The sequence below is a fragment of the Lodderomyces elongisporus genome, chromosome 3 (assembly GCF_030384665.1).
Source record: "Lodderomyces elongisporus chromosome 3, complete sequence".
Lineage (NCBI taxonomy): Eukaryota > Fungi > Ascomycota > Pichiomycetes > Serinales > Debaryomycetaceae > Lodderomyces > Lodderomyces elongisporus.
Window position 1 is genome coordinate 1,535,767 of NC_083675.1, and position 14,439 is coordinate 1,550,205.

A 14,439-nucleotide genomic window follows, 5' to 3' on the forward strand; every position below is an offset into this window, starting at 1 on the left:
AAAGAAGGCGATAAAAAAAAATTAGCATTTATTATTAAAACAGTGGTGGCTGAAAAAATCAAACTCAGATGTACATATATATACAATTTTTTCCTTTCTTTTTATATAGGTCCTTTTTTTATATTCATCATTTCGTTTGCATAATTGTTTTACTCTCCAACTAATCGGCTATCAATATTGTCCATGGACAAGTCTGCGGAATCCGCATAATGGTGGCGCGCAGCAGCTATTGCGGCAGCAGTAGCTGCGTTATCGTTATCTTGCAAGCCATGCTCCTGTAGATGTTGTTGATATTGTTGATACTGTTGTTCATCAAGCTGTGTTGCAGCAACAAATTGTCGCTGAAATTCTTCCTGTTGCTGTTGTTGCTGTTGATTTGTTGATTGCGAAAGTTCTTGATGTTCTTGGTGTTCTTGATGTTCTTGTTGTTCTTGTTGCTGCTGCTGCTGCTGTTGCTGTTGTGACTGTTGATGCAGCTGTTGGGGCTGAAATTGTTGGTGTTGTTGGTGTTGTTGGTAAGGATCATATTGAAGCTCTTGACCATCTCCTTGTAAAAATGCGTTTGCATTAGCAGCAGCAGTGACTGCGGCTACAGGGTCAACTTCATTAGTACCTTGAACTCCTGAAACACCCAGACTTAAACCAGAGACCTGGTCACTTGCGTCATTATTACTACTGCTTGGTAAATCAACAACTCCAGGATTATTATCTGGCGCACTAGAGCCTGTGCCGTGAGCTCCTACTTCTCCACCAACAACGACAGCGTTAGCTGCCGCCGACGCCGCTGCTGCTGCAGCTGCAGCTTGCTGTGCCGCCTTTTTTCTATATTGGGCATTAGCAATTCTTGAAGGATTATTGAACCCAAACCTTGATGTTTGCTTCTTCAATTTCCTCTTGTACCCTCTAATCTCGTTATATATATCTTCACGCTTGATCATTACATCGGGGTATTGGCTTCTGATCTTAGATTCGATGTGAGAAGGTTTTGTTCCCAACTTGTACAACTCCAAGATGACCAAGTTGAGCTCATCGCTGCGTTTGCGCAACATCGGATGATTCAGTAATGGGTCCAACTGCGGATGGTTGTGTTCGTTGCATGTTGTGCGCAAGGTCCACATTCCTGTGGACTTTTTGAAACTGGCGGTCATCGAAAATGGACATTTCAACTTTTTGGTCTTTGTATCTGGGTCCAACATGTAACCATCACCAACATCAATCTGTTTTGACACATCAATTTTCTTGGACTTCTTATGACGGTAACGACCGCCCAACTCACAAGTATAGTATATGGCCTTTTTATTTGAATGGGCAATAACAATACCAAATCCATTGTCCCTAGCAAATTCAGCAATAAACTCATTCAAGCCATCACGATCATTGAATATTTGTTCGGGATATGGGCGTGTTATTAAGTTACCTTCTGCAGTAATTGTGTTCTCAGTAACAGGGAAAATCTTCAGTTTTGCATCAATTATAGGCTCCGGAATCTGAATGTTGTATTCTGATAATTCTTCTGCTGTTGGTCCTTGCAATTCAGGTATTTGATGATGTTGATGTTGATGTTGATGTTGATGATGATGCTGAAGTTGCTGCTGTTGATGATGCTGAAACTGTTGCTGTTGCTGTTGATGCTGCTGTGAGTGGGTGTAATTGTTTAAGCCTACGGCAGCAACGGCCTGTTGTTGAGCATGATGTTGAAGTTGCTGTTGTTGCTGTCTGTTGAAATCTTGTTCAATTTGTTGGTGTTGCTGCTGTTGCTGCTGGTGATGTTGTTGCTGCTGAAGCTGAAGTTGTTGTTGCAATTGGAATTGTCTGAAATCATCTTGATTAGCAGCATTGACCACATTTTTTTCCTTTGATGATATTCTATTCCTCCTTGATGCCTTTTGATCATGTTCTTGCTCTTGATCCTGGTTTTGATTATGGTTTAGGTTTTGGTTTTGATTTTGAATCTGGTCCTGGTCTTGGTTCTGGTGTTGATGCTGATGTTGGGTTTGCAAAGCACCTGCATCAAACTGTGCAGCAGATGCCTCGGGACTGTGTTGTTGTGAGTTTTGAGAGCTAAGGGCTGCAGCATGGGCGATTTCTTCCAATTTCAACTTGACACCATGCGGGTCAACACTGCTCAACAATTGCTCATCTATGTTGCTAGTGAAATCGTCCTCTTGAAGAGACATGGCTTGGTATTATTTTGTTTGGCTTAATAGGGAAGTTGTAGAGGTAGTGGGAGGTCTCTCAACTTTTTGCAACCGTGGTTAAAGAATACACTACTCTTTGGATACCGGTACACAACCTTTGTTGTTAGTATATGTTTTGTTTACGTGAGGGGTGTGTGAGGTAGCAAAGAAAAAGGTTGTGTTGAAGTGTTCAAAAAAACAACAACAAAAGAGTGAGAAAAAGAGTGAGAGGGAGAGAGTGAGAGAGAAAAAAAAAAAAAAAAGGAGAGAAGGAGGTATTGTGTTCGTGCAAAAGTTGACAATTGGTGAATTATTTAGCCAAACGTACACTACCATGAATAGTTCTAAGCATTGTTCAAATTAAGCTGTACTATGCTGTATAATTCTATGTGATGCTATATAATGCTATATAATTCTATATAATTCTATATAATGCTGTATAATCAATTACTATTAAGGTGCGCTTTACCATGTCTTCTACCTTTTCAATTACTTGAGATTTTTTATTTTAATAGATGCAAGAGTGGAGTAGAATCTATGAATTCTTATATTATTAATACATGAATAAAATGCAGATGCATGTTTATTTATACCTCACTATTAAAAAAAAAGGGCCTTATTTATTCCCACCATTTAAATAGTCATCGGCCCATGTCGGTAGTACAAACGAGTTGGAGTGTACTCTTTGATTGTAGTACTTGAATAGCTGTGACTCCTTGTGCCTATCGAATGTTCTTAAAGGTTGAGTGAGATCCACATTTTTGTTGTTTGTTGCCACAATTAGTCCCAATTGTCCCGATGTGTAGCTTGGCATATAACATTGGCAATATTTGACATTATCAAATACTTTTGAGGCCTTTTGAATCAACTCTTTGAGGTACTTGAGCTCAAGCCAGATATTTTCCAGTGACTGCATGATGACAATCCCGTCATGATTCAATGAGTTGGATAATAGTTTAAAATAATTTGTTTGGAAAAACTCTTCTGCTGGTCCTTCTGGATCGGACGAATCTGTGATTATAACGTCAAATTTTTCAGTTGTTTCGCGAAGAAACTTGAACCCATCATCGATAATTAGATTGACTTTTGGGTGATTATGGTATTTGGCCATTTGTGGAAGAAACTGGGTCAGGAGCTTGATAACCATATCGTCAATCTCCACCATTGTTATTGAGTCTATGATTCCTTCTTGGGCTCCAGTATTATTTTCTTCATCGTCGTCGTCAACAACACCATTACTACTGCTACTAGCTCCAACGTGTTTCACAAGTTCTCTAATGACTCCGCAATCACCACCGCCAATGACCAACACTTTTTTGGGGTTCGGATGTGACATTATTGGGATGTGAGTGATCAACTCCTGGTAGGCAAACTCGTCCTTCTCCGTGCATTGTATAATACCATTGAGAATAAGAACATTCCCAAATGTCTTTGACTCGAAGATTAGGATATCTTGAAACTCAGACTTGGTGTGGTATAGTATCTTTGAAACTTCAAGACCGAATGCTTGTCCGGGGAAAGACTCTTTTGATTTCTCGTAAAACCAGTATGTGTTATCGTTTGCATGGTAGGTTATGGTATCGTGTTGAAAAGTTTCAAGATCGATGTCTTGTGCAACAATTGTTGATGCGCCTGTTTCTGCTACCGATGGGCTCATCGTGAATGCCTTTGTCATTGTAATTTGTATATTGTATTTGTTTTGTTTTAGCTTATGTATTGTAATTTATTTTTCTTTTTGAAAAAAAAAATAAAAACAAATCAAAAATAAGAACAACAATAATGATAAAAAAATAAAGACAAATAGTGGAGGGAGATAGAAAGAAACTGTGGAAAGAAATAGTGTTTAGTTTTGTATTAGCATATGTAGCTTATAGAATATTTATCAGCTCTCTTGATCGTGTCGTAACTATGGTTTGGTATTAAGTAGTGAATATTGATTTCCCTTGACTTATGTAAGACTCATTATTTGTGAATCTTCTGATGATGTTTGCAATGTATGTAAAGAAACAAGGCTAATTGTTGAGAGAAAATTAGAATAAAAAAAAATGTATATATGAAGAATAATTTACAAATTATTCCGGAGATGGGTAAAGAGGTAAATTTTTTTTTTTTTTTTGTTTTTTGGTTCCAGCGCAGGTTGGTTCTTTGTCTTTTTTTTCACTTATTAATTTTTTTTCTCTCTCTCTCTCTGTCTCTCTCTGGCTCTTGTTATAAAATAAGAGAAAAAGAAATACACATATTAAAATAAGTTTAGCACACAATATACTCCGATTTTGTAACTTAGGGACCAATTTATGTAAGCAAAAGTCTTGTGACATTAGACATGCACACAAATTGAGAGAGGTACAACACTCATACTTGATGCGTTCGTGGTGCTCGTCGTGGTGGTGCTAGGATAGGTAGGAGAGTGTTAGACAAGGAAAAGTATAATTTGTGACTTTTTTCAATCTGTTTGAATTACTACTAAGTTAATAAGTTACTAAAAAACTTGTAATGACTATTATTGTTGTTGTTATTAAGTATCATTTTTGACACATTTAATTAATACGCATTTTTTTATTGTACTATTTTATTGGTTTGATTTCTGATCAAATAAATGAGGTTTTCTTTGAAAGAAAGCAATGAGATATATAATTTGTGAAACAAGAGAAGAGCAAGTACGATAGTAATATATATATATATATGTAAAGGTTGTTCTGTCTCCAGTTTGCAAAGCAAAGGATGTCACTAATGGTTTTTATCTTTTTGCCTTTTTGTTTTTTTTATATTTCTTATTCCTTTGGTCAAACTTGTTGAAATCAAGTTCCCTATGTTTTATGTATGTGAAGTAGTACTATAAAGACGAGCTGTAATGCGGATTCCTTTTTCTTTTTTCCCTCTTTAAATTTTTAGGACCTAGACTTTTACCATAAACCGTTAGTGATTGACAAGTTTAATTAGTATATATATATATACATATGTATATATATATCATATATTCAGTATAACCAATGACAAATCAGTTTGTTCAATCTAAAATACCAAGTTACCTAACCACAACGTTATTTGTATAATCCAAGGTTGTTAGGGAACACGTGGAGGGCTTTGCTGTTTTCTTTTTTTTTTTAGTTTTAATCTCTGGTGAACATAATTTATCCGTTCTTAATACTTGTTTTTTTTCCGGTATTTTTTTGAGTTGTGTCTTTGATATCGGGGAAGTCCTTGGCGAGATGTTTTGAACTAGAATATGTATATATATATATGTATATTTCTTTGTAGTGTGGAGAAGAAGAAGAGGGGGGGGGGAAGAGATAGTCAAACGGAGTTATTAACTATTATTTGTATAAGCGAAAGTGTGGGGGGAGGGGGAAAGTGAGTTCAAAACAAAAAGTGAAAGAGTGGAGGAAAATGTATGTACGTTTGTTACTTACTTCTACTGCCACTAATTTAACAATCTGCTTCCTCTTTCTCTTCCTCTCTCTCTCTCTCTCTCTCTCTCTCTCTCTTTCTCGTTCTGTTTAGTTTTAACTCCTCCCCGCATTGAATTAGACACAAATACACTACCCTTCTTTTTTGTTCCCTGTTTTTGACTCTAAGAATCACATTGGTTGCCAATTCTCAATTGGTAAAATTTTATAAATATAGACTATAAAACACTGTCCCTTTTTTTTTATTAATTTAATGTAGATTAGATACCTCCAATAAAAGAACACAAAGAATGGGTTAGGGTTAATAGTCTTTATGTGCAAAATATACAAGTATATCCTTATTTCCAATCTTTAATAAGATAAGAAATAAAATAAAGATAAAAAAAATAAACAAAAAAGTGTTGTTGATTGACTTTGCAACTGCTACTCCTATTGCTACTGGTACTTCAATTGCCAATAAAAGAGAGTATGGGAGAAAGGGGGGGGGAAAGAGAGGGGGGTATAAACTAAGAAATCAAAAAAAAGAGGTGAACCTAACCCTAGAGTATCGGATTTAGTAAAAAAAAGGTAGTGTACGTGTGACAAAATAAGTAAAAAAATAAAATAAAAAATGTATAAACAATAGTAGCAGTATAATCTATAATAATAGGCAAAAATAAAACAAAGAGAGAGAGAGAGGGAGAGAGAGAGAGTAACAAAGGTATAACAATACACAAATGCATATTAATATTTCTATTTGTAATTTAACGTTGACGGTAATAAACACTAATATTCTATTGCTTACTAATATATTAGCAATCACAAAGGATACAGCAGAGAGAAAGAGAGAAAGAGAGAGAGAGAGGGATAGGTTTCTGTTTGTATGCATGGGGTAGTGTACTTTTGTCATGCGCTATTTATTCATTCCATACTTAGAACCATATACGTTTACCATAGATAGAGAGAGGAAGAGAGAGGAGCCTAGGAAACAAAACAGGTTAAGCAATAAAGGGGGGAAAAAGCAAAAAAAGAAAAGAGAAAAAAAAAAAAGGTGACAACAGGGCGTGAGGAAACACACCATTTTCACACAAACAAACTCTTCTCATAGTCTCTAATACAACACCAACAACAACAACAACAACTAGAACAAGTTGAACAAAAGCTTTTATTTTCATCAAGACCACCACAAACACTGCTACGAAGACCAACTATAACGTGAGAAAACACTACTTTTGAGTTTTACAAGGCTATACAGATTCAGTAAAGAGACTCAGGCTTTACTCAAACCACCCTCGTCACAAGAGATTTTTGAGGAACAAAAAAAAAAAAACAACAAAATTATAATACATATATACACATATACCTCGCCTATAAAGAAAATTATTTTCAGCAATAGAATTGATAAAATAATAACCAGAAAACAAAATAACATCTATAATAATAATAATTATAATAATTCCCCATCGTTATCCCATCCACCCCACAAGAAGCTCAAGAATAATACTTCAAACTGCAACTATTAAAGGTGAAGGAAAAGAAAGGGACTGATATCATTTTATTTTTAATAGTAGAAAATAAAAAGAATAATAATATTGGTACTCACCTAGCAAAGCAAAGCAAAGTAATTTTACAACAACTAAGGATACAACTCCCAAACTCGATAATTCAAACATATACCGAACCAAATTATACTTGAAGAAATAAGTATAAGGAAGAAGAAAATGCCTCAACTAAAATCAACAACACACATGTCTCTCAGCCATTTGCGTCATAGAAAGGATGGGCAAGCACCAACAAAAGTGACACTGAGCCTACCTCTGTCGTCGTCGTCGTCGTCGTCAACTTCAACATGGACTATAATCATCACATTTATTAAATACCTTTATGCAACGCTAGTATCTCTCGTATCCACATATTCCTTTGATATACTTGTACCAAAATACTCAACAAAATTAGAGCAAACCAAACAGATCAACCACAACTCTAAAAGCAATAATAGTAGTAATAGTAATAATAACAACAACAACAGAAGCACAAGCACCAGCACAAGCACAAGCATCGTTAGCAACAGTATAAATCAAAAGAGTACATTTGGCAATGAAAGGAGTACCAGACACAACGATGATGGAGACAACTATTCACCAAAATCAGACTTGTTCCCTTCTTTTAGTTTCAACAAGGATTTAGCAAAAGTACAAGCACCCACTTGTGCAAATGCAAGTAATACTACCACCGCTACGAAAATAAAAGAAGACAAGTTGGAAGACTCCTTGGTACCCACCAGCTGTTCTATGGGCTTAACAACGAGGTTACTCCCAATAAGAAATTCACAAGGTGAGTTGGAATGGGTATTCACGGACGACGATAGTATCTTGAACAACAGCAATAGCAACAGCAGCAGCAGCAAGAACAGCCACAATACAAATTACAGCTCGGCAAACACTAACAATACAAGTATCGGTACAACAAGCACTCTACAAGGAAACGAGTTGGATGCATTTAGGATACCTCAACTCGATAACAAGGGTAAGGTTGCATCACCCGAAATTCACTCGAACGACCTATCACCAACAATGTCAAACTCTTCAAACGAAACAACATTGTCTCAGAAAATAGCCAGTATAAAGAAGGACCAGACTTCTTCTCCACATAGTATCGACTTGAACTCGGAAGGAAACGAAGACAATGACGAAGACGTGAATGCAGCAGGCGCAAAGTCCATCAACGGTGATAAGGGCGAAACCTACCCCTGTCAACACTGCAATGCTGTCTTTACAGTCAAAGGTTACCTCACCAGACACATGAAGAAACACTCCTCTGAAAAGGCTTATAAATGTCCTTTCCACGAAAAGAGCACTTTTATCGACGATAACAGCATTGAACACAAGTGCCATCCAAGTGGTGGATTCTCAAGACGAGACACTTATAAGACGCACTTGAAATCAAGACATTTCTTATACCCCAAGGATGTCAAAACAAAAGACCGTCCAACATCAGAAGGTCACTGTGCAATGTGCGGAGAATATTTCAAGAATGCTGAGATGTGGTGTGAAATCCACGTGGAAGGTGGCGAGTGTCAATTTTTACCCGCAGATTACAAGGGAAAATCAAGGATCAAAAATAGATTGAGAAAGAAGTTGCAAAGAAATGAAACGATTACAGATCCAGAGTTATTGCCATATGCTTCAAAAGTTTATGAAGAAGTACAAGAACAAAAGAAGATGAAAAGACTAGCTAAGCAGCAAAGAAAGAGACAGAGCCTTCACCAAAAACAAAAATTACACAATCGTCGATACAATAACCCTACCCAAGCACAAGGTGATGCTAATCAAGATTCAACTACAAAAGTATCGGCTACATCTCCATCATTATTGTCATCCTCCACATTTGCTCAACAACCATCTCCTCCTGATGCAGATACACCAAACTCTGTTTCATCGTCATCGATATACGATTCATCTAGCCACTCTCCATACACTCCACAATCACATATGAGTAAATCGCCATTGAGTTTGATGTATAATCAATATGCAAGACAGCCGAATCAAGCAGATCGAGATCAGCAACAATTTACTGCATCCAGTACGAATATATCGAATAAAAAGTTTACACTGGCAACATCATCTTTGCCCACAAGTGCCATTAGCGCAACAAAAGGAGCAAATATCCAAACTCCGTACCTGTTTGAGCAAATTGCCACTGCCCATAGTGATATCAGCCGACAAGCCCAAATAAACTATAATGATTATGATGATGATGAATTTTGTCTTGATATTGACCAGTTAGATAGTACCGTTGTAAATCAGATGGCGAATGCGCAATCAACTCAATCAGTCAAACTGGTGCAGCCAGTGCAGCCAGTACAAATGATTCAACAACTGGTGCCTAGACAATATACAGCTTACGAACACCAACAACATTCGGTCTCACCGCAACCAATCAATCTTTTGCAACATGAGTTACATCATCACCAACAGCAATTCTCACAACCAACAACGCAGCAATATATTCATCATCATCAGCAACAGTATCAGGGAATAGACATAGGATACGCAGTAAATTCCTCACAATCATATAGTGATGCACAATTTTCACCACCACCAGCATCGTCACAACCACAACCACAACAACAATCACCCCAATCATCATTTATGGTCAATAATGTTTTCTTTTCGCAGCTGATATACCAACAACCATATCAGATGCAATCAGCGTACGCTGCAGCACCTGAAAGTCAACCACTTTATCAATTCCAATGATGAGCAAAGTCGAGTCCAAAAGTTACACTCTATCTTTTATACACCTTTTCTTGTTCTTTTTACCATGCTATGTTATGTTTTATTTTTTTTTCCAAGATTTTTTTTATTACTTTATCATTTTATTTTGAGTTTTTGAATTATGCTGTTTTACTTTACTTCTGTTTTTTTACGTTTGATTTTATTTTATAAAGTAGCTTTTTTTTTTCTTTTTTTTGAAAAAGCTTCTATTTTTGTTTTGTTTTTGTTATTTATGGGTTAGATTTAGAGATGATTTAGTTTTAAAATGTAAGTTTAAATATATTTTACTTGGTTTTCATTAAGTTCGTTATATAATTGATTGTAGATAATCAAATGTATATTTGTGTTGACCCACAGAGTATCTATATCAAGTCAATGCTTTTTTCAGTTTGACACTTTTCTCTGTTTTGGATTTTGATTTTTTCAGTTTTTTCGAAGAGGAACCAAAGATATCGTTTATGGACATGTTATGGACCGATGCTTTACGTTTCTTCTTTACAGTATCAGATTTTTTTTGGGTTGATGTTGGATGTGCTTGAGCTTTATTGTCAATTGGCTCATCACTGATTTGCATTATGCCACTCTTTGCAGAGAATTTATTTGCATTAGACTCGGTCTTGGAGTGTTTGTTTGTGATCTTGTCCATATTTTTACCTATGGTATTTTCCAGACAATTCTCTAATTTAGTCCTGGTTTCGGCATTTTGTCTTAGCTTTTCCCTACTATTCTCGTCTCCATATGAAGTTGTTGCAGATACACTTTCCACAACTTTTGAATTCGATGTTGGTAGACTAAAATTTGCATCATAAACTGTATCGCCAAACTCCTCATGAAAATTTATTTCTTCACCCAAGTCGTCACCTTCTTCATAATTTCCAACTGTATTGGCTTTTCTCTGTTCAATATCTCGCGCAACATCATTCTTCCCTAGAGCAACCACATTCACGTCCCATTTCCTTAATACTTTTACACCGGGTATTTTACTCAATAATTGTACAATGCTCGCCAAATTACCAAGTAACGCAAACCCTAGAGTGATAAATTGACCTAACACTAAGATGGAATTGTATGCATAATATGCTTGTCGTGAGATCTTTAGAATATGCTGTGCTAAATCAACAATCTGTTTCCTCTTATACTCTAGTTTGGACAGTATCTTTGGCAGGATGGTGCTGCCGTTAGAAGCAGAAGTAACACGCATAATGTCTATTTGTAACTTGATAATCTTTCGAAGATGACGACATGTAATGTTCATGAATTTGAACCAGTGTTTTTGACGATGCTGGTTCTTAGATCTTACTTGAAGCAAGTAGAGTACATCATAATCATTGTGTAAGCTATTAAATGTGTCTTCATTCATTATGATTCTCAATGATATAATGCTCACTTTTTCTTTCTTCGTTTTTCAATTTATTTTCTCTTATCTCTCTTTTCTCTTTTACTTCTTTTTCAAATGTGAAAATTGTTTTATTGTTGTTTGGCCAAGTTTTAAGATTCTGATGATGATGATGATCATGCTCTGATTCGAACTCTAATCTTCACAGTGCCTCAAGTCTTAAAGGTTTGACATCACAAAGTGATATTTATATTTGTCGTAATTTTGTGCTTTTCTTATTTTTCTTTTCTTTTCTTTTTTTTTGTTTTTTTTTGGGTTTTCCATCTTCAACTAGGTACTAATAAAAAGCGCAATTTTTTTTTTGGTAGATCCAGCGAGCAGAGAGGGATGCTCATTTCAGTTCTCTAAACACACTAAATATAAATCCATATAATTCATTTTACATTATATACAATTACATCTAAATTGACCTGATCTTGCACACAATTAAAGTCGAGTATAGTGATTCTAATTTTTATCTTTATTGTCACGAATATAACAAGTAATGTCAGAGATTATTGCACAAGCAAGGGCCCTCTTGGCTACTTCACAACCAGAAAAGGCATTGGAGATCCTTTCGCCGCATATTCAGGCCAATTCATCATCACCAGAATTTCTTTCGATCTTGGGTGAAACTCTTCTCGAGAATAATCAACTAGAAGAAGCCTACCAGGTTCTAACAAGTGCATGTGAAATAGACCCAGAAGCAAATCAGGGATCAGAGAAATTTTTGTATTTGGGTCAGATCATAGGTGGCCAAGATGGTTTAAATTACATCAATACTGGTCTCAACAAACTCAATGAACAATTGTCCTTTATTCAAGATACAGGAAATGAAGATGTGCAAACTATATTAGTCGGTAGCGGACACAATACTTTAGAAAGTTTACGCAAATGGATAATCAAGAAATTAAACTCTGGTATTTTTGCAAGCATAGAGATATGGATGACGGACTTGTGTATGGAAGAAGAAGCAGAATCGAAATGTAATGAGTTGATAGTGTTTAGTCTATCCATTGACCCGCTGAACCCGGAAGCATATTCACAGTTATCATCAATAAGAATCTCGCAACAGCGCAACGATGAAGCGATTGAGGCACTAAATAAAGGGTGGGACTTGTTCAAAGCTAAAAAGACTAAATTAGAAGATTTTGCTAATCTCAAAAGGGACCAAGCAGCAGCATCAGTGGATACAGAAACCGAAGTGGATGACGAAGATGCATTTGAAATTGGAATGGAATATGTGGAATTGATCCAACCATTAATTACATTGTCGAAATTTGCAATTGAGTTAGAAGAGTACGATACCGCAACAGACATTGCATCCAACGTTCAGGACATAAATGACTCTGTTTTGGATGCCATTTATATTGAAGCAATAGCTAATATATTCAAGGCAAAAAAATTGGGAGCAGCCAATATTTCTCAACACGCAAACGGTGATGCCAATGTTGATTATAGAGATTTTGAAATACTGAAGTTGAAGCAAATAAGCGACGATAACGAGGAAATCACGAATTTGCTCAGCGAGGCAAGGTTGATTCTTACCACAGGTTTCAAGATCATCAACAGCGATGCAGTCGACGACTATGATCCATCTGTTGTTGAGCAAGTAAATGATTTGTTGAACCAGTTGGGTGGTCCAATTATGAGTGAATTGATGCCGAAACGTGAATCGGAGAAGGACGATGAAGATGTTGATTGGGAAAATGAAATTGAGTATGAAGAGTAGCAAGTATTTTACGATTAAATTTTTTTTTAAAAAAAAAATCAGGTCTGTTTTAGACGTTTGTTTTTTCTTCCTTAGATTTAGAAACGGAAGAAAAGAAAAAGCCGTATAGTAGTAATATGTGTATTTTTAAGAATTAACAACAATAGTTAGGAGCCGCACTCACAAAAATAAAATTATGCTTACATATTGTACATCGCGATAACACTTCATGATATCCATCCCATACCTTAGAGACCAAGGCAAGTGTAATCGTATTAGCAAACATTTTTCAAACAATCTCAACTACTTTATATAAAAAAAGAAAAAAGGAAATCTCCCCGACAAAAAAAATTTGGCTAGATTTTGAAAATGACTACAAATCACAGACCTACATTAGAGGGTAAAAAGGGTAAACGAATAAGCATCCACGGCTCGATAGTTCACGCAAGGGCATTACCGCAGCAACAAAACTTGAAATATAGAAAGGACATTCCAAAAGGAACATTCACTCGGGCGGTACAAGAGCTCAAGCAAGACTCTAAACAAGCAACAGTTGAATCTGGATCATTACGGAAAGCTGATGCAACCTTGCCGCTGAACAATTTCGGAGCATTAGTTGATTACGAAAGCGATGATGATGATGATGATGATGATGATGATGATGATGATGATGATGATGATGATAATGTTGAGGAAGTAGAAAAAGACAAAAGGGAGGGTGATAATGGTATTAGTGGTTACAAGGGTTTAGGTTTACAGGAGAAGCATGTGAATATAGGCAAGGCGAATGGAGGTCAAGAAACGTCCACTCTTGGCGGTTTACTGAAAAACCGACTACCGAAAACTGAAACTGGCACCGTAGAGAGAAGTGGTTTAGAGAAAGATGCTGATGATAAGAATGGCGAAAGTCAATTTCACCATTCTGTAGAGAATCTGTCAAAATCACATATGATTTCCAAATCCTCAAATGATAATCAAAATGACGATCATGTTGATAAGAAAATCAAATTAGATGTACATCAAGATTTGTATAAAGCAGGATTGGACGAGAAAGAAAATATTAGAGAGCAAGAAGAAGAGGACGAGGAAGAAGAAGAGGAGGAGGAGGAGGAGGAAACAGCTGCACTTATTGCTGAGCTTAATAAATTGAAGGAGGAAAAGAATACCCTGTCAACTTCTGGAAAAGAAATGTCTTCTTCTACATCAATCGTAAAGGCAAACTTTCATCCGAATCAAAGCACCAAGACATCCGATTGGCGAAATACAGCATTCAAATTCAATAAAACAAAAACTCGAGTTGATAGAAATGGATACACCACGAACGCCTTAGAATCTCGATCACACCAAGATTTTATGTCGCAATATTTCAAGTGAAATGGCAAATTTTCATCAATGAAAAAATCATGGTATATTCATATACTAAGTGTTGAAAGTATATGCAATTATGAATATGAATATAAATAGATGTATAAATATATGGGTGTATATATATATGCGTGTGTGTATTAATCTA

At 36.1% G+C, this 14,439-nt stretch overlaps 6 protein-coding genes across 6 annotated transcripts; 3 read left to right on the forward strand and 3 right to left on the reverse strand. All coding sequences in view use genetic code 12, as the record gives it.

The window, feature by feature from the left end:
- Window positions 1-149: 149 nt before the first annotated feature.
- Window positions 150-2,177, reverse strand: PVL30_002894 (uncharacterized protein; the record flags this gene model as incomplete). The annotated part of the gene is made up of 1 exon (XM_001525420.1): window positions 150-2,177. The coding sequence occupies one exon, from the start codon at window positions 2,175-2,177 to the stop codon at window positions 150-152; it is 2,028 nt and encodes a 675-aa protein (XP_001525470.2).
- A 616-nt stretch (window positions 2,178-2,793) lies between these two features.
- SPE4 (Spermine synthase) lies at window positions 2,794-3,852 on the reverse strand (the record flags this gene model as incomplete). Its single annotated transcript, XM_001525421.2, has 1 exon — window positions 2,794-3,852. One exon carries the CDS (start codon window positions 3,850-3,852, stop codon window positions 2,794-2,796), a length of 1,059 nt encoding a protein of 352 aa, XP_001525471.2.
- Window positions 3,853-7,311: 3,459 nt separating this feature from the next.
- On the forward strand, window positions 7,312-9,822 carry STP2 (C2H2-type zinc finger transcription factor; the record flags this gene model as incomplete). The annotated part of the gene is made up of 1 exon (XM_001525422.2): window positions 7,312-9,822. One exon carries the CDS (start codon window positions 7,312-7,314, stop codon window positions 9,820-9,822), a length of 2,511 nt encoding a protein of 836 aa, XP_001525472.2.
- Window positions 9,823-10,207: 385 nt separating this feature from the next.
- On the reverse strand, window positions 10,208-11,200 carry RMP1 (RNase MRP subunit; the record flags this gene model as incomplete). The annotated part of the gene is made up of 1 exon (XM_001525423.1): window positions 10,208-11,200. The coding sequence occupies one exon, from the start codon at window positions 11,198-11,200 to the stop codon at window positions 10,208-10,210; it is 993 nt and encodes a 330-aa protein (XP_001525473.2).
- Window positions 11,201-11,720: 520 nt separating this feature from the next.
- PVL30_002898 (uncharacterized protein) lies at window positions 11,721-12,947 on the forward strand (the record flags this gene model as incomplete). Its single annotated transcript, XM_001525424.1, has 1 exon — window positions 11,721-12,947. One exon carries the CDS (start codon window positions 11,721-11,723, stop codon window positions 12,945-12,947), a length of 1,227 nt encoding a protein of 408 aa, XP_001525474.2.
- A 348-nt stretch (window positions 12,948-13,295) lies between these two features.
- CWC15 (complexed with cef1p) lies at window positions 13,296-14,300 on the forward strand (the record flags this gene model as incomplete). Its single annotated transcript, XM_001525425.2, has 1 exon — window positions 13,296-14,300. The coding sequence occupies one exon, from the start codon at window positions 13,296-13,298 to the stop codon at window positions 14,298-14,300; it is 1,005 nt and encodes a 334-aa protein (XP_001525475.2).
- Between the last annotated feature and the right edge of the window lie 139 nt (window positions 14,301-14,439).